Source organism: Aethalodelphis obliquidens, unplaced genomic scaffold (genome assembly GCF_003676395.1).
Source record: "Aethalodelphis obliquidens isolate GAN/ISIS:26980383/991018 unplaced genomic scaffold, ASM367639v1 scaffold9, whole genome shotgun sequence".
In the NCBI taxonomy this organism is placed as follows: domain Eukaryota; kingdom Metazoa; phylum Chordata; class Mammalia; order Artiodactyla; family Delphinidae; genus Aethalodelphis; species Aethalodelphis obliquidens.
The window spans coordinates 15,509,533-15,530,714 of record NW_020837953.1 but is presented as its reverse complement, the minus strand read 5'-3'; the positions used below and the strand labels follow the sequence as shown (position 1 = coordinate 15,530,714).

The 21,182-nt window shown below is 38.2% G+C and overlaps 1 protein-coding gene across 4 annotated transcripts in view; it reads right to left on the bottom strand.

Annotated features, from left to right (window-relative positions):
* The window catches only part of TESK2 (testis associated actin remodelling kinase 2), a 129,142-nt gene that overhangs the window by 94,127 nt on the left and 13,833 nt on the right, over positions 1 to 21,182 (bottom strand). For all 4 annotated transcript variants that reach the window (XM_027108721.1, XM_027108723.1, XM_027108724.1 and 1 more), the window contains exon 2: positions 5,992 to 6,303. In XM_027108721.1, coding sequence (XP_026964522.1) covers positions 5,992 to 6,213 — 222 coding nt within the window. In that variant the 5' untranslated portion in view covers positions 6,214 to 6,303. The remainder of the gene's footprint in view (positions 1 to 5,991; positions 6,304 to 21,182) is intronic.

The window sequence follows — 21,182 nt, the reverse complement described above, 5'->3', positions numbered from 1 at the left end:
CCCTGGTGGCGCAGTGGTTGAGAGTCCGCCTGCCGATGCAGGGGACATGGGTTTGTACCCCAGTCCGGGAAGATCCCACATGCAGTGGAGCGGCTAGGCCCGTGAGCCATGGCTGCTGAGCCTGCGCGTCCGGAGCCTGCGCTCTGCAATGCGAGAGGCCACAACAGTGAGAGGCCCGTGTACTGCACAAAAAAAAAAAAAAAAAGGAAGAAATGCCAAGAAAATTCTGAAAAGGAATAATAATGATGGAGAACTAGACTAACCAGATATTAAAATAAAGCTGCAATGCTGGTATATGAATAGACAGTTCAATGCAATAGAATAAAGTCTAGAAAGAGACCAAAATACTTAGGAAAATTCAGTATAGAATAAAGGTGACATTTCCAATCAGTGAGAAAAATATTAAAGATTGATATAAACTAAATGTTGCTGGTAGAACTGAGTACACATCTTAAAAAGTAAATTCCAGATGGATCAAATATTTAAACATAAGTAGTAATACCATAAAAGTGATTAGAAAAAAATTATGTTATTTATAACAAAGAAGTGCAGACAGCCTTTCTAAATAATAAAAGAAACAGAAGTCAAGACAGTAAAAAAACAAAATGAACTATTTCTACATTGCAAAATTGTTAAAAACTAGCTTAAAAAGCACTACAATCTTAGAAAATATCTATAATTCATAGCACAGATATAAAGGAGTCCCACAAATCAGTAAGATACAAGAAAAATAACCTTGTAGAAAAATGGGTACTATGTGCCAAGTAGAATTCTAGACACTGAGGATACAGCAGTGCACAGAAATAAAAAGAGATAAAAAAAAAAAATCCCTGGGACTTCCCTGGTGGCACAGTGGTTAAGAATCCGCCTGACAATGCAGGGGACACAGGTTCGATCCCTGGTCCAGGAAGATCCCACATGCCATGGAACAACTAAGCCCGTGCGCCACAACTACTGAGCCTGTGCTCTAGAGCCTGTGAGCCACAACGACTGAGCCCATGTGCCACGACTACTGAGGCCTGTGTGCCTAGTGCCCATGCTCCACAACAAGAGAAGCCACTGCCATGAGAAGCCCACGCACCACAACGAAGAGTAGGCCCCACTCGCCGCAACTAGAGAAAGCCCATGTGCAGTAATGAAGACCAACTGCAGCCAAAAAAAAAAAGAAAAAAGAAACCATAGTCTTTAAAAAAAATACATAAATAAATGAAAAATAAAAAGGGTAACAACCAGACTAAGAATTAACTTATCAGCAAAAATAGAGGTGAACTACAAAAAGAAGAAGAAAAAGGGGAAGAGTAATTTCAAAGTGCTGAGGAAAATAACTACTGTCCTAAATTCTATACTCATTAAATTACCATTTAAGAGTTTACTCAGTATAAAGACAGAAGTAATCACAATAAATGTAAACAGATTACAATCTCTCTCTTTATGGGCAAATTTAATTTTGGATCAAAAAAACTAAATATAAAACTGTTTCACAGGACAACATTAAAAATGTACTATCACAGACAGAATAAAAATAGAGATGGAAAAAGACATACTGGGAAAATAATAACCGAAACAACAGACAAATGCATACAGTGAGGAAGAAGGTACACAATATTGATATCAGATAAAGTAGAAATCAAAGCTAAAAGCATAAGGTGGGATAAAAATAAAAAACCAGCATTTATAAAATATACAATCTATCTATAGCATACAATCCAATAATAATCATGAATTTCTATTAATATCTACTTCACAAAATGGCCTGTAAACAAATAACACGCTGAGAGAAACACAAGGAGAAATCTATAAACACATTAGGAACTATTAATAGAACTTTTTCAAAGAAATAGATTAGACTAAAATAAAGAAGGCCATATAACATCTGAATAACACAATACAAAAGCTTAATCTAACAGAGATATATAGAACTTTATGCAAACAAACAGAAATTCATATTTGTTTCAAACACATTTGCAGCATTCAAAAAAATCTGATCATGCATTACACCAAAACAAAATCTAAATTATACTCCAAAGGCAGACTTCATATAAGCCATTTTCTCTGATCATGATGCACTAAAATTAGAAATTAAATATCAAACAATTACCAAAAGAAAACTTACTCTGTGGAAATTTTAAAATCTCATATTATATAATTCTTAGATTAAAAAGGAAATCAGGGTGGGAGGGAGACAAGAGGGAGGAGATATGGGGATATATGTATATGTATAGCTGATTCACTTTGTTATAAAGCAGAAAGTAACATACCATTGTAAAGCAATTATACTCCAATAAAGATGTTAAAAAAAAAAAAAAAAGAAAATCAAACCAAATTACACTAGAAATGATGAGAGCATACAGGGACTTCCCTGGTGGTCCAGTGGTTAAGAATCCACCTTCCGGGGATTCCCTGGTGGTGCAGTGGTTGAGAATCTGCCTGCCAATGCAGGGGACACGGGTTTGAGCCCTGGTCTGGGAAGATCCCACATGCCGTGGAGCAACTAGGCCCGTGAGCCACAACTACTGAGCCTGCGCGTCTGGAGCCTGAGCACCACAACTAGAGAGAAGCCTGTGTATGCTGCAACAAAAGATTCCACATGCCACAATGAAGATCCCACATGCCACAACTAAGACCTGAGGCAGCCAAATTAATTAATTAATTAATTAATTTTTAAAAAACCTCCTGAAATTAATAAGCAATTATAGTAAGGTTGCAAGATACAAGGTTAGTACAAAAAAGCCCAATTACATTCCTATATACAGGCAATGAATAAGTAGAATTTAAAATTACAAATTACTATTTACATCAGCAACCCCCAAAATAAAATATTTGGGTGTAAATCTAACAAAATATGTACAAGATCTGTATGAAGAAAACTACAAAACTCTGATGAAAGATAACAAAGAAGAACTACATACATGGAGAGGTATTCCATGTTCATGGATAAGACTCAATATTGTCAAAATGTCAGTTTTTCCCAATTTAATCTATAGACTCAATGCAATCCCAAAATCCCAGCAAGTTATCTTGTATATATCAACAAACTGATTCTAAAGTGTATATAGAGAGGCAAAAAACCCAGAATAGCCAACTCAGTGATAAAGAAGAACAAATACTTGACCTCAAAACATATTATAAAGCTACAGTAATCAAGACTTTGTTGTATTGATGAAAGAATAAACAAACAGATGAATGGAATAGAATACAGAGCCCAGAAATCCACATAAATACAGTCAATTGATCTTTGACAAAGAAGCAAAGGCAATAAAACAGAGCAAAAATAGTCTTTTCAGGAAATGCGGCTGGAAGAACTAGAGATTTACATGCAAAAAAATGAATCTAGACATAGACTTTACACCTTCATAAAAATTAACTCAAAATGGATCACAGACCTAAACATAAAATGCAAAACTGTAAAACTCCTAGAAGATAACACAGAAGAAAACCTAGATGACCTTGGGTATGGCAATGACTTTCTTTTTTTTATAAATTTATTTATTTTATTTTTTATTTATTTTATTTTTTATTTATTTTATTTTTGGCTGCGTTGGGTCTTTGTTGTGTGCGTGGGCTTTTCTTTGGTTGCAGCGAGCGGGGGCTCCTCTTCGTTGTGGTGCACAGGCTTCTCATTGCAGTGGCTTCTCTTGTTGCAGAGTATGGGCTCTAGGTGTGTGGGCTTCAGTAGTTGTGGCACATGGGCTCAGTAGTTGTGGCTCGCAGGCTCTAGAGCGCAGGCTCAGCAGTTGTGGCACACAAGCTTAGTTGCTCTGTGGCATGTGGGATCTTCCCGGACCAGGGATCAAACCCGTGTCCCCTGAATTGGCAGGCGGATTCTTAACCACTGTGCCACCAGGGAAGTCCCTAAATAAATGTTTTTAAATAAAATAAAATAAAAGCGTTATCAACACTGGCACATATGATCAACTGATTTTCAACAGGGTGCCAAGACCATTCAATGGGGAAAGAACAGTTTTTTTCAACAAATGGTGCTGGGAAAACTCAGCACCATTGAATGAATGAAGTTAGACCTTTCCTTTCACTACACACAAAAATTAACTTAAATAGATCAAAGACATAAATTTAAGAGCTAAACTATAAAACTCTTAGAAGAAATCATTGGGGAAAATCATGATATTGGATTTGGAAGTTATTTTGGGGCATGACACCAAAAGCATAGGCAACAAAAGAAAAACTAGGTAAACTAGACATAATCAGAATTTAAAACTTGTGTGCATCAAAGGACACTATAAGAGTGTAAAAAGACAACCCACAGAATAAGAGAAAATATTTTCAAATCATTTATCTGATAAAGGATATGACCCTTACATACAAATAAAATCGAACTCAAAACTGGACAAAAAAGGCTTCCCTGGTGGCGCAGTGGTTGGGAGTCCGCCTGCCGATGCGGGGGGTGCGGGTTCGTGCCCTGGTCTGGGAGGATCCCGCGTGCCGCGGAGCGGCTGGGCCCGTGGGACGTGGCTGCTGGGCCTGCGCGTCCAGAGCCTGTGCTCCGCAACGGGAAAGGTCGCAGCGATGGGAGGCCCGCATACCACAAAAAAAAAAAAGGACAAAAGACTTGAATAGGTATTTTTCCAAAGAAGATACACAAAAGGCCAATGCAAAGATGCTCAACATCACTAGTCATTAGAGAAATGCAAATCAAAGCCACGTGAGATATCACTCCATACACACCAGAATTGCTAATATCAGAAAGAAAGAAAGAAAGAAAGAAAGAAAGAAAGAAAGAAAGAAAGAAAGAACGAACAAGTGTTAGTAAGAATATGGAGAAATGAGAACTGTTGTACGTTGCTGGTGGGAATGTAAAATGGTACAACTCTACATAAAATAGTATGGTGGTTCCTTAAAAAGTAAAACAGACTAAGTGAAATAAGGTAATCACAAAAAGACAAAAACTACATGATTTCATTTATATAGGGTATCTAGAGTAGTCAAACTCATAGAAACAGAAAGTAGAATGGTTGTTGCCAGGAGCTGCGGGGAGAGGGAAGGGAAGATTATTTAGTAGGTACAGAGTTTCAGTTTTGCAAGATGAAAAAGTTCTGAAGATTGGTTGCACAGCAATGTGAATATACTTAAAACTGTACACTTAAAAATGGTTAAGATAGTGAATTTTATGTTATGTGTATTTTACCACAATTTCTTTAAACAGCTAAACACAGAATTACTATATGACCCATCAGTTTCACTTATAGGTAAATACCCAAAAGAACTGAAAGCAGGGACTCAGTTACTTGTACATCGGTGTTCATAGCAGCATCATTTACAATAATCAAAAGGAGGAAACAACCTAAATGTCCATCAGCAGGTGAACGGATAAAAAAAATGTGGTATATACATACAATGGGATATTATTCAGATATAAAATGAAATGAAATTCTTTTTTTTTTTTTTTTGCCCTGCCGTGTGGCTTGCAGGATCTTAACTCACGGACCAGGGATCAAATCAGAGCCCCGGCAGTGACAGCACCAAGTCCTAATCACTGGATCGCCAGAGAATTCCAAAGAAACGAAATACTGATATATGCTTCAACATGGATGAATCTTGAGGACATTATGCTAAGTGAAATAATCCAGGCATAAAAGGACAAATACTGTATAATTCCATTAATATGAGATACCTAGAATAGACATATTCATAGAGACAGAAGGTAGAACAGACATTAACAGGGCTAAGGGTAGTGGAAGGAGTTTTTTTTAATGGGTACAAAGTTTCCATTTGGGCTGATGAAGAATTCTGGGGGAGTGGAAGAGGCTCCTATATTATTTTAATTTTTGATCAGCATGTAGTATTTTTATAATTAAAATAAATAAAATATCTTGCAAGTTAATAGATAGCTCAAGAGGACAGTTTGTAACACTGCTCAAGATCCATAGCACCCTGACAAGGCAAAGCCTATGTCTTAATTAAACACAACTGTCAACTCTGCAGTGAAACTGACCATCAACAAGACAATATAAGAAAATCTGATGCATCACTCACCTTGAACACTTCAGAGAAGAAGCCAGACCCTATTTTTTCACAGGTGAAGTCATCTAAACGCGTCAGTCTGGAAAAGGCACTTATAAGAGCTCGATATGAAGAGGGCCAAACTCTTCCCACCTGGGTCATGTTCCCGTCCCCTCCACCACCTCCTTCAAAATCTTCAAGACGCTCCACACGTGGAGGAAATCCTGCAATTGAATTCCGTTTGCTCCGATCCATAGTCTCAATAATCACTTTTTTTCTTCTTTTAGGAATGAATTCCACACATAGTAAATTTCTGTTGAGTTTTACTTCTCTTCTGGCTTGTCACTAAATAAGAGATTAAAATGATATTTCATTAAAACCATTAACGAATAATAAATACAGGCATACAGAACACTATCAATGTAAAAATATTTCCTCTTTCATATTCTAGCTCCTGATTTTCAGATCTAAAAAACACTTTATGCTTTTACCTTCAAAAAGCGGTGATACATCTATTATTCGTTGAGTACCTATTATCTAAGAAACATACTGTAAGAGTTATGCATATGTCATGTCATTTGATTCTCAAATAACCCATGATATAAGATTATGTTCATTTCACAGAGAGGTCAAGCAATCATACAGTCACCAAATGGTACAGATAAAGTTAACATGCCAGATTGTCTGATTCAAAAGCCTGTGCTCCTGCCAATGCCCTTCACAGCCTCATATAATTTTCTCTTCATTTGAAAAATCATTAAGTCCAAATATATAAAACAAGGATGACAAATATTTTATACTATAAAATTGTATAATTTTAAAAGAAAACTATATCCAAAAGCAATTTAAAATTCCACTCTTGATTAAACAACCCAGTCCAGCAGAAGTGACTACAGAAGGCTCCATCCCATCTGGCACCTAAGAATAAAAACAAAAACCCACTTTTTCTTTTAGCCTGTCTCTCCCAACATCTACTTTTTCCACAAGAATCAATTATATTTAGGCCTTTAATCCATTTTTTAAAAAGATTTATTTATTATTTATTTATTTTTGGTTGTGTCAGGTCTTAGTTGTGGCACGTGGGATCTTCGTTGAGGCATGCGGGATCTTTCATTGCAGCGCGCAGGCTTCTCTCTAGTTGTGGCATGTGGGTTTTCTCTTCTTTAGTTGAGGCACGAGCTCAGTAGTTGTGGCACGCGGGGCTTAGTTGTCCCGCAGCATGTGGGATTCTAGTTCCCTGACCAGGGATGGAACCTGTGCCCCCTGCATTGTAAGGTGGATTCTTTACCACTGGACCACCAGGGAAGTCCCTTTAATCCATTTTAAGTTTATTTTTGTGTACGGTGTTAAAAAGATGTTTTAATTTAATTTTTTTTTTTTACATGTAGTTGTCCAGTTTTCCCAGCATCTATAAAACTCTCAGAGGAGAATTCCCTGGTGCTCCAGCAGGTAAGACTCCACACTCCCAATGCAGGGGGCCCAGGTTCAATCCCTGGTCAGGGAACTAGATGCCGTGTGCATGCTGCAACTAAGAAGTCTGCATGCTGCAACTAAAGTTCCCACATGCCCCAACTAAGACCTAACACAGCCTAAACAAACAAACAAATAAATAAATATTTTTTTAAAAACTGGTAAAGGAAAATACAGGCAGAACACTCTTTCACATAAATTGCAATATCTTTTTCGATCTGTCTCCTAGAGTAATGGAAATAAAAACAAAAATAAACAACTGGGACCTAATTAAATTCAAAAGCTTTTGCACAGCAAAGGACACCATAAACAAAACAAAAAGACAACCCACAAAATGGGAGAAAATATTTGCAAATGATGCAACTGATCTCCAAAATTTACAAACATATCATGCAGTTCAATATCAAAAAACCAAACAACCCAATCAAAAAATGGGCAGAAGACCTAAATAGACATTTCTCCAAAGAAGACACACAGATGGCCAATAGGCACAGGAAAAGATGCTCAACATGGCTAATTATTAGAGAAATGCAAATCAAAACTACAATGAGGTATCACTTCACACCAGTCAGAATGGCCATCATCAAAAAATCTACAAACAATAAATGCTGGAGAGGGTGTGGAGAATAGGGAACCCTCCTACACTGTTGGTGGGAATGTAAATTGGTACACCCACTATGGAGAACAGTATGGAGATTCCTTAAAATACTAAAAATAGAGCTACCATATGATCCAGCAATCCCGCTCCTGGGCATATATCCAGAGAAAACCATAATTTGAAACAATACCTGCGCCCCAACGTTCATTGCAGCACTATTTACAATAGCCAGGACATGGAAGCAACCTTAATGTCCACCGACAGAAGAATCGATAAAGAAGATGTGGTACATATGTACAATGGAATATTACTCAGCCATAAAAAAGAACAAAATAATGCCATTTGCAGCAACATGGATGGATCTAGAGATTGTCATACTGAGTGAAGTAAGTCAGACAGAGAAAGACAAATATCATATGATATCGCTTACATGTGGAATCTAAAAAATAATGGTACAAATGAACGTACTTACAAAACAGACATAGAGTCACAGATGTAGAAAACAAACTTATAGTTACCAGGAATATGGGGGGAGGATAAATTGGGAGACTGGGATTGACACATGCACACTTCTATATATAAAACAGATAACTAATAAGGACCTACTGTGTAGCACAGGGAACTCTGCTCAATAATCTGTAATCACCTAAATGGGAAAAGAATTTGAAAAAGAATAGTTACATGTATATGTATAAATGAATCACTCTGCTGTACACCTGAAACTAACACAACACTGTTAATCAACTATACTCCAATATAAAATAAAAATTTGGGGACTTCCCTGGTGGCACAGTGGTTAAGACTCCATGCTCCCAATGCAGGGACCCCAGGTTCAATCCCTGGTCAAGGAACTAGATCCCACATGCATGCCACAACTAAGAAGCCAGCAAGCCGCAACTAAGGAGCCAGCGAGCAGCAACTAAGGAGTCCGTGAGCCCCAACTATGGAGCCCTCCTGCCACAACTAAGACCCAGTGCAACCAAATAAATAAAATATTTTTAAAATAAAAAAATTTTTTAATAAAAATAAAATTAGTATTGAAAAAGATTTTTTAAAAAGAATCAATTATAAGAGTCCTATGCAAAATACAACATTGTGATTCTACAATTAGTGAAACACTTCCATAAATGTGATGAATACCTAACCCAGAATACCTCTACCACCTCCAATCATGGAGAATTAGCAGCAGGGCTTGCAGGGATATCCTTACAATATGACCCTGCTGTAGCCAAAGTTGGTAGCGTTCTACCCAATATGGACCAATCACATTTCCTTTCTGGGCAATTTGGAATTGGAATTAAGATATTCCAGCCTCAGTCTGGCTGCTTTCTAAAATGGAAACCATGTAAACTCAGGAGCTGTTGGCCATGGCGATTTTCTACCATGCAGGCTTGAAGGCAGAATAAGCCAAGGGATTGAGGCAAATTTGCAGAGGAAAAAAAGGCACAGACAAGAACTTCTTGATTTTCCTAATATGCTCTAATCCCTGATTCCTGAGGCCTAACTGTATCCTGGCTTAAGGTTCCATGAGATATAACTGTATCTTTAAAACAAATTATTTTTGCCTAGCTAGTGTCACCATTCTTCACAGAAGGAAGAATAATCCAAGTTCCTAAAGAATGAAACATTTGAGACTTTCCTCGTGGTCCAGTGGTAAAGAATTTGCCTTCCAGTGCAGGGGAAGTGGATTCAATTCCTGGTCGGAGAACTAAGGTCCCACGTGACATGGGGCAACTAAGCCCACGTGCCACAACTACTGAGGCTTCAACAAGAGAGCCCGCATGCTGCCAAGTACAGAGCCCATGCATTCTGGAGCCCACGTGCCACAACTAGAGAGAGAACCTGCATGCCACAACTAGAGAGAAGCCTGCACGCCGCAACGAACAGCCCACATGCCACAAGAAAAAAAAGATCCCACGTGCCACAATTAAGACCTGACGCGGCCAAAAAAAAGAAGAAAAAAAGAATGAAACATTTAAGTATCTCTATTGAACCTCTGCCAAAAAGTGGCAACAACTCACCAGATCAAAAATTTAGCATCATAAGACCAACATTTTTAAAATTTTACAGCCAGTAGAGACCATGAAGTTCATTTTATATTTTAGGAAACACAAGGACCAGAAAGCATAAATAATGTGCCCATAGCTATAAGGTATTTACTAGCAAAGCTAGACTTAGAACCAAGGATAATGCACTTCTAAAAGTATGTCTGTTGATCATCTGCTTCAAAATTATCCAAGGATTTCATTTAAAACTCAGATTCTTGGGTCTCAACCTTGACCCACTAAATCAGAATCTCTTGGAGTGAGGCCTAGAAATTTTACCAAGTTTCCCAGTGATTCTTATGTACACTAAGAGTTGAAGATCCCCTACAGCAGGGAAGGGGAATATTAATAGCTTTTTAAAAAAAACACCAAGAATTTCACAGGCACTTTCTCATTTAATCCTCAAAATATACCACCAAGGCAGGTATGATCCCGATTTTACAGAAAAACAAATGTAGGCTCAGGAGGTTAAGTAACTTGTCTAAGGAAACAGACCTGGTAGAACCAGAACTGTAACAAAGGTCCACCCAGCACCAAAGCTCAAGCTTTTTCCATTTCATTATTACTTAGTTCAGTGTTTTTCCACTATGAGAGTTGTAAGGAGTTAAGCTAGTCATCCGCATATAAAAGAGGATCAGGATTTGAGTGCAGAGGAAGTCCAGGCCAATTACAATTTGGACAGAGATGGAAAAGAAAAAGAAACTTTAGAAAAATACAGAATGGGAGAAAATGTAAAATAAAGTAACAAACTTAGTGTACAAAAGTATTTGTAAAATAAAGCAACCAAACCAAGGGATTAATCTCCAAAATATACAAACAGCTCATGCAACTCAATATCAAAAGAAACAAACAACCAAATCAAAAAGTGGGCAGAAGACCTAAACAGACATTTCTCCAAAGAAGACATACAGATGGCCAACAGGCGCATGAAAAGATGCTCAATATCGCTAATTATTAGAGAAATGCAAATCAAAACTACAGTGAGGTATCACCCCACGCCAGTCAGAATGGCCATCATTAAAAAGTCTACAGGGCTTCCCTGGTGGCGCAGTGGTTGAGAGTCTGCCTGCCGATGCAGGGGACACGGGTTCGTGCCCCGGTCCGGGAAGATCCCACATGCTGCGGAGCGGCTGGGCCCGTGAGCCATGGCCACTGAGCCTGCGCGTCCAGAGCCTGTGCTCCGCAACGGGAGAGGCCACAACAGTGAGAGGCCCGCGTACCTCAAAAAAAAAAAAAAAAAAAAAAAGTCTACAAACAATAAATGCTAGAGAAGTTCAGGAGAAAAGGAAACCCTCCTACACTGTTGGGGGGAATGTAAATTGGTAGAACCACTATGGAAAACAGTAGGGAGGTTCCTTAAAAAAATAAAAACAGAACTACCACATGATCCTGCAATCCCACTCCTGGGCATATATCCAGAGAAAACTATAATTCAAAAAGATACATGCATCCCAACGTTCATTGCAGCACTATTTACAATAGCCAGGACATGGAAGCAACCTAAATGTCCACTGACAGAGGAATGGATAAAGAAGATGTGCTACATGTATACAATGGAATATTACTCAGCTATAAAAAAAGAATGAAATAATGCCATTTGCAGCAACATGGATGGACCCAGAGATTACCATACTAAGTGAAGTAAGCCAGACAAAGACAAATAGCATATGACATCACTTATATGTGGAATCTAAAAAAAGAGAGAGATACAAATGAACTTATTTACAAAACAGAAATAGACGCACAGACATAGAAAACAAACTTATGGTTACCAAAGGGGAAGGGGGGAGGGATAAATTAGGAGCTTGGCATTAACAGATACACACTGCTACATATAAACTAGATAACAAACAAGGACCTACTGTATAGCACAAGGAACTATACTCAGTATTTTTTAATAACCTATGAGGGAAAAGAATCTGAAAAAGTATACATATACATATATATATATATGTATATGTATAACTGAATCACTGTGCTGAAACTAACATGACATTGTAAATCAACTACATTTCAATAAAATTTGAAAAAGAAAAAAAAAGGATATATACACCCCAATGTTCACTGCAGCACTATTTACAACAACCAAGACATGGAAGCAGCCTAAGTGTCCATCAACAGATGAATGGATAAAGACAATGTGATATAATGTGGAATCTAAAAAAAAGTACAAATGAACTTATCTACAAAACAGAAATAGAGTCACAGATGCAGAAAACAACCTTATGGTTACCAGGGGATAAAGAGGGAGAGAGATAAATTGGGAGATTTGGATTAACATAGGCACACTACTATACATAAAATAGATAACTAATAAGGACCTACTGTATAGCACAGGGAGCTCTACTCAATACTCTGTAATGACCTATATGGGAAAAGAATCTAAAAAAAGAATGATATATGTATATGTATAACTGATTCACTTTATTGTACAGCAGAAACTAACACAACACTGTAAATCAATTATACTCCAATAAAAATTTTTTAAAAAAGATGATGTAGGGCTTCCCTGGTGGCACAGCAGTTAAGAATCCACCTGCCAATGCAGGGGACACGGGTTCGAGCCCTGGTCCAGGAAGATCCCACATGCCGCAGGGCAACTAAGCTGGTGCGCCACAACTACTGAGGCTGCGAGCCACAGCTACTAAGCCCGTGCGCCACAACTAGACAGAAGCCTGTGAGCCACAATGAAAGATCCTGAGTGCCACAACTAAGACCCGATGCAGCCCTAAATAAATAAATTTTTTTTCAAACTGAATTCAAAGCAATTTTTAAGAAGTTACCAAAAAAACTGTAGGACCATCCTATAGGATGATACCATTTTAATAAAAAAATGTATTTTTTAAACATATAAAATAACATATATTATAGAGAGGCAGGACAGCATACTGATTAAAGGTATAGCCTTCAGAACAAATCTGTATTCAAATCCTTGCTCTGTAACTTGCAGCTATGTGAACCTGGTCAAGTTATTTCAAAACCTCTCTACATCTCCAGTTCCCCATCTATAAAATGGAAATAAATTAGTACCTACATTATAATATTTTATATGTATTAACTCATTTAATCCTTACAATCACCATAGGGTATTGATTAAATGAACAGTGCCTGGAAAATAGTAAGCATTCAAGTTCTGTTGCTTATTATGATTATTATATAAAGATATATATTTATAGTAAATGTCTAAAAGCATGAACTAGGGGGACTTCCCTGGCAGTGTAGTGGTTAAGACTCCGTGTTTCTTGGGCTTCCCTGGTGGCACAGTAGTTAAGAATCCACCTGCCAATGCAGGGGACACGGGTTCAAGCCCTGGTCTGGGAAGATTCCACATGCCGCAGAGCAACTAAGCCTGTGCGCCACAACTACTGAGCCTGCGCTCTAGAGCCTGCGTGCCACAACTACCGAAGCCCGCGTGCCTAGAGCCCATGCTCCGCAACAAGAGAAGCCACCGCAATGAGAAGCCCGCGCACCACAACCAAGAGTAGCCCCCACTCACCGCAACTAGAGAAAGCCCACGGGCAGTAACGAAGACCCAATGCATCCAAAAATAAATAAATAAAATAAAATATTTTTAAAAAAAGACTCCGTGCTTCCAATGCAGGGGGCTCGGGTTGGACCCCTCATCAGGGAACTCAGATCCCACATGCCGCAAGGCGCAACCAGAAAAAAAAAAAAGATAAAAGCATGAACTAGAAAGCCAGCCACTAAATTCATTGTAGTAGTTGCCTTGGTGGGAAAGAAGAAAAATGAGATAAGGAAGGGAAATAAAGGAGATTTCAACTATAACAATAATGTTTTGTTTCCTTTTATTAAAAAACAAACCTATAACAAACACAAAACGGTATGTTTGCTAATTTTGTTATTTTTTTCACTAATATTTGTTAATTCTGGGTGGTATTATATTGTACTCTTTTCTATATTTAATTTTCCTAATAAAAAGAGAATTTTAACAGTTGTTTTCTTTTTTTTTTAAGTCTATTGCCAATACAACAGCTATGTAGTATGCTCAGCCCAAAAAAACTGAAAACAATTTGGCAAATAAATAGCATCCCACTGTGCAAGCCAAGTCTCAAGATTCTCAACCTTTTATTCTGCAATAGTTCGACTATAGTTTTTGGTCCAAGGAATATTTATATCTTAGCCTAAAAACTCAAAAGCATTAGGAGAATTTTTGGATAGCCTTACTTATTCAAGTCCACAAACTTAAAATATAAAAGCACTCATGACAAACACTGATATTTAGTTGTAGAGCCCCTATTATATGCTAAAGCAATACTAATTACTAGACAGCTGAGGGATAAAAAGTACAGTCCCCTTATGGGAGTAAGAACTTTATTAATCCATTTTGGAAAAGTGCTGAGCATGGGAAAACTTCCAAACCATGCCTTCTGCTTCCTTGGCCAGCATACTGAATGACCACATTTTAAATGAAACCAACCAAGTTACAAATAGCTTTCAATTTAATCAGATAAATTTTAATTAGCCATAAAAGGCAGCAAAGGTGTGTATGAACAGACTCTAAAACCATACCCTATTTTTTAAAATCTGAAAATAACTAATTTTAAAATCAGACAATACATTCTTTGAAACTTGTGGGATTTTATGCTGTTTTCAGACTCTGGGTTACCTCTCTTGGTCTCACTTAAGGAATATTACCTTTTGATACAAATAGTGCCCTTTAAAGTATACATTTTGGGTGGAACAAAAAAACAACTACAATTACTCTTGCTGTAAAGAGGCTATTTGATTCAAGAGACTACACATTGTTGATCAAGAATTTTAAGCTTGTAAAAACTTGGAATTCCTAAATGAAAACTGATGATACTGTGAGCTGCTTCCCTAAAAATATCCCAGCGAGAGTCCCAGTGGTTCTTAATTAGGGTCATGTGAAGATTTAGGGGGAAGGAGGTTCTTGTCAGCGAGGAGCTACTGTCACAATGGTGGGGGTGTAGGGTGGGTACTATTGGCATTTTAGTGGGCAGTGGCCAGGGAAGCTAAATGTCCTACAATGCACAGAACAGTCCTGCACAACAAAGAACTGTCTTGCCCTAAATGCCAATAGTGCCCCCGTTAAGAAGCACTGTGTCAGAAAAGCTTAATCAGTTTTGTTCTTAAACCAGGAAACAGCCTTCAGCAGTCTTTCAAAAATGCCAAAATTATGTTGCTTACAAGGACACAAATAATTTTTTAGTAATTTTGTTCTCAATTTCAATATTTATAAACTGGAAAGTTCAAAATTTTTTTCCTTTCTTTTCTGCATAGGAAGGTTTGTCTTTTCAAAGGCTAATTTTCACTTACACTGGGATTGATTTATTTTTCCCAAAGAAAGTACAATTAAAAGCTTTGACTGGAGAAAGTAATTTGAAAAGCTATCAATAAAAAAGTCAGTGGGGCTTCCCTGGTGGCGCAGTGGTTGAGCGTCCGCCTGCCGATGCAGGGGACACGGGTTAGTGCCCCGGTCCGGGAAGATCCCACATGCCACGGAGCGGCTGGGCCCGTGAGCCATGGCCTCTGAGCCTGCGCAGCCACAGCAGTGAGAGGCCTGTGTACCGCAAAAAAAAAAAAAAAAGTTTCTCTCTCAAAAAGAAAAACAAAATGTCAGTGAACTAAATATCCTATAACCAATATTATATATTTTATCTTTTCAAAGTAGGAATTCCACAAATCATTTTCCAGAGAATCAAGAAACTTTTAGGACTCCCAAGTAGACCATACGCCCATCTGAAATGCTTATGGAAATAATAACAACTGTAGCCACCATTTACCATAGGCCATGCATTCTACCAAATGTTTTTGCGTTTTTGATAACCTTTATGACAACTCTTTAAGGTAGGTGTTATCATCTCCAATTTAAAGAGAAAGAAATTAAAACACTGAGAGATTAAATTCAAACAAATTCAAACAACTAGTGACAGACTCTGGATTCAAATCAAGAGTTCCAAATCCAAATACTTCCCACTATGACATGTCTCCTCCAGAAAAACAGCTAAATTTCTGTGGAAAATTACAGCTTACTAGCTAGGTACTAAGCTACTACTATTCTCCACCCTAATTTAACAACAGAGACTAAAGAGCACAGATGACAGCTCCACCAGCCGCTGAAGCAAAAGCCTTTAGTCTCTTCATCACTTTCTATAGATCAAAAAATTAGCATTGGGCTTCCCTGGTGGCGCAGTGGTTAAGAATCCATCCGCCAATGCAGGGGACACCGGTTCAAGCCCTGGTCCAGGAAGATCCCACATGCCGCGGAGCAACTAAGCCTGTGCGCCACAACTACTGAGCCTGCGCTCTAGAGCCCGCGAGCCACAACTACGGAGCCCGCGTGCTACAACTACTGAAGCCCGCACGCCTAGAGCCCGTGCTCCACAACAAGAGAAGCCACCGCAATGAGAAGCCCACACACTGCAACGAAGAGTAGCCCCCACTCGCCGCAACTAGAGAACGCCCGCGCACAGCAACAAAGACCCAACGCAGCCAAAAACTAAATAAATAAATAAATAAATTAGCATTGGTTTAAATAGACTATTTAAAGAATGGATGCCAAGCCGACAGGAAAGATATGCCAACCCCCAATCAGCCCTTCTTTTCCATTCTAATGTACAGCATTAGTTGTTTCTTACACTTTCATTCCACAGGAATGAAGTAGATGAAACTTCACAACAACATAGATGTAAATAAAATCCTGTAACGCACTGAAGAGCTATCAACCAACAGGTAACAGGATGTGGCAAAGTGTCAGTCAGCACCCATAATCTTCAACATCCACCCAAATATGGAATCATGTGTGTACAGAGTTGGTAATGAAGTCCCACAAGTGAGTAAAAAAGGATTTCTGAGAATCAGTGGACTTTTATACCCTGGGTATAAAGAGTAGAAAAAGAATGCAAACATAATATCCTAATATCCTAATCATACTTTGTTTTCTTTCTATCATCATAAAAATCCCCTCTCTAATTCAAAATAAAACAAGGATTCATTACGGGTAAGATGTAGCCCAGAAAACTGGCCATTTTCCTGAACAGGAATACCGATAAGTACATTAGCTGTATATCATGACCAACCACATGGCAAATCTACATCACAGTCTGCTCAGCTGCTGTCCTTTCTATGGACCAACAAAGCAAATACAGACACATTTCAGGATGACTGCCTAATTAAAAATAAAAGCAACACTGCTGAACTTGCCATCCTGCTGTGAAATAATGAGTTGCAGTTTCCATTCAAACCAAAAGCAATCTAACATAAAAAGTGGCATCCCCTATTTAATTAGCCATGAGTATACACAATGGCATATATTAGTGCCAGACAGATCAAAAGCCAGTTCTTAAAACTGTTATTATCTCTTTTGGATACGCATATTATATGCTGTTGTAACTACAATCCACCAGGCCCTAGGTCATGACATAAAACTGAAACTTAGGTTGAAAGCTGAAAAAGCATTTAGAGGTTAACTAGTCCAATCTTTTGGCCAATTCAAGAATCCCCTCTGTTAAAAAATCAAATGTTAATTGGGTTCCCACTAGGTATAGGGCATTACAAGGTTTGTTTTCTTTTTTTAATATTTATTTGGCTGTGCTGGGTCTTAGTTGTGGCATGCAGGATCTTTTTTTTTTAGTTGTAGCTTAGTTGCAGCATGCAGGATCTAGTTCCCTGACCAGGGATCAAACCCAGGCCCCCTGCATTGGGAGCACAGAGTCTTAACTGCTGGACCATCAGGGAAGTCCCAAAGAAGTGACTTTAAAAAGGTGAACCAAATGGGAATTTCCTGGCGGTGCAGTGGTTAGGACTCGGGGCTTTCACTGCCGTGCCCCAGGATCAATCCCTGGTTGGGGAACTAAGATCCACAAGCCTCGTGGTGCAGCCAAAAAAACTGAAAAGTAAAAAGAATAAATAAAAAATTTTTAAAAGGTGAGGAAAAACCAAAAGCAATCTACAGATTTAATGTGATCCCTATCAATTACTCATGACATTTTTCACATAACTAGAACAAATAATCCTAAAATTTATATGGAACCATAAAAGACCCAGAATTCCCAAAGCAATCCTGAGGGAAAAAACAAATCAAGAGGCAAAACCCTCCCAGACTTCAGACAATAGTACAAAGCTACAGTAATCAAAACAGTGTGGTATTGGCACAAAAACAGACATATGCTTAATGGAACAGAATAGAAAGCCCAGAAATAAACCCACACACCTACAGTCAATTAATCTTCAACAAAGGAGGCAAGAATATACAATGAAGACAGTCTCTTCAGTAAGTGATGTTAGGAAAAGTTGGACAGCTGCATAGAAATCAGTGAAGTTAGAACAGTCTCTCACATCATGCACAAAAATAAACTCAAAATGGTTTAAAGACTTAAATATAAGCCATGACACCATAAAACTCCTAGAAGAGAACATAGGCAAAACATTCTCTGACATAAATTATACCACTACTTTCTTAGGTCAGTCTCCCAAGGCAATAGAAATAAAAGCAAAAATAAACAAATGGGACTTAATCAAACTTACAAGCTTTTGCACAGCAAAAGGAAACCATAAACAAAATGAAAAGACAACCTACAGATTGGGAGAAAATATCTGCACACGATGTGACCAATGAGGGCTTAATTTCCAAAATATACAAACAGTTCATACAACTCAATAACAAAAAAAAAAAGCCCAATCAAAAAATGGGCAGAAGACTTAAATACACATTTCTCCAAAGAAGACATACAGATGGCCAATGGGCAAATGAAAAGGTGCTCAACACCGTTAACTATTAGAGAAATACAAAACACTGGTCAGAATGGCCATGATTAAAAAGTCTACAAATAATAAGTGATGAAGAGGGTGTGGATAAAAGGGAACCCTCCTACACTGTTGATGGGAAGGCAAATTGGTGCAGCCACTATGGAAAACCGTATGGAGGTTCCTTTAAAAACTAAAAATAGAGTTGCCATATGATCCAGCAATCCCACTCCTTGGCATATATGCAGACAAAACTCTAATTCAGAAAGATACATGCAGACTTCCCTGGTGGTGCAGTGGTTAAGAATCCACCTGCCAATGCAGGGGACACAGGTTCGAACCCTGGTCCAGGAAGATCCCACACACGGCAGAGTAACTAAGCTCATGCGCCACAACTACTGAGCCTGTGCTCTAGAGTCCATGAGCCACAACTACTGAGCTCACGTGCCACAAGTACTGAAGCCCGTGAGCCCTAGAGCCCACACACCTCAACTACTGAGCCCATGTGCCTCAACTACTGAAGCCTGTGCTCCCTAGGGCCCACATGCCGCAACTAGAGAAAGCCTGCGTGCAGCAAAGAAGACGCGATGCAGCCAAATTATTTATTTATTTTTATTATTTATTTATTTTTAAAAAGAGGCCAAGGGAACATCAACATATACAGGACAAAAAGAAACAACAGAGGTAAGAATAAAACCAAGAGGAAGTAAGTCACACAGGTCAAAGGTGGGAACGATAGGGCTTCCCTGGTGGCACAGTGGTTAAGGAACCACCTGCCAATGCAGGGGACACGGGTTCAAGCCCTGGTCCAGGAAGATCCCACATGCCGCGGAGCAACGAAGCCCATGAGCCACAACTACTGAGCCTGCAATCTAGAGCCGGCAAGCCATGGCTACTGAAGCCCGTGTGCCTAGAGCCCGCGCTCCGCAACAAGAGAAGCCACCGCAATTGGAAGCCCATGCACCACAACAAAGAGTAGCCCCCCACTCACCACAACTAGAGAAAAGCCTGCACACACCAACTAAGACCAAATGCAGCCAATAATAAATAAATAAATTTTTTTTTAAAAAAAAGGTGGTAACGACAAACATATCAGATGTCACAAATCAGTCAAAAAATATGAAGAAAAGTGTCCACTGGATTGGACACTACAGAGGCCAGAGTTAACTCAGCCTACTGAAACAAACCACTAACAAAGAGCTCACTAATTCCTCCATGCCTATTCTATTATTGAAAAGTTCTGATCGTTACAAAGCTTTTTCTTTACAAGGAAAGGAAAGCATAGAGAAAGCACAGTACTATACTCAAATTCTGACTCTGAAGGAGAATTAAGAAGTTTAACAACTAAATACAATAATGAGACTTTATTGGATCTTGATTTGAACAAACTAGTTATAGAAGAGAGCTGGGGAAATTTTAATAAGAAATACTATTAGCTGATAAAAGAAAGTTCTATTAATTTAAGTGGGATAATGATATTAAGATTGTATAAGACTTACTTTTGGAGATGCACACAGAAATAGAAGTGAAATATCATGTCTGTACTTGTGTTAAAATATATCAGAAAAAAAAGATGTAGTAAATCTTACAAAATGTTAATTGTTAAATACAATTCTTATATGGGTAAATGGGTGTTTGTTACATTTTTCTCATAATAATAACAAAAAAGGTTTCAGAAACAAAAGATGATAAACTATTTGTCAATTAAAAAAAAGAATCCTGAAAAACTGAAACCATTTCCACTAAGATCAGGAACAAGACAAGGTTGCCCACTCTCACCACTATTATTCAACATTGTTTTGGAAGTTTTAGCCACAGCAATCAGAGAAGAAAAAGAAATAAAAGGAATCCAAATCGGAAAAGAAGAAGTAAAGTTGTCACTGCTTGCAGATGGCATGATACTATACATAGAGAATCCTAAAGATACTACCAGAAAACTACTAGAGCTAATCAATGAATTTGGTAAAGTAGCAGGATACAAAATTAATGCACAGAAATCTCTTACATTCCTATACGATAATGATGAAAAATCTGAAAGAGAAATTAAGGAAACACTCCCATTTACCATTGCAACAAAAAGAATAAAATACCTAGGAATAAACCTACCTAAGAAGACAAAAGACCTGTATGCAGAAAACTATAAGACACTGATGAAAGAAATTAAAGATGATACAAATAGATGGAGAGATATACCATGTTCTTGGATTGGAAGAATCAACATTGTGAAAATGACTCTACTACCCAAAGCAATCTACAGATTCAATGCAATCCCTATCAAACTACCACTGGCATTTTTCACAGAACTAGAACAAAAAATTTCACAATTTGTATGGAAACACAAAAGACTCCGAATAGCCAAAGCAATCTTGAGAAAGAAAAACGGA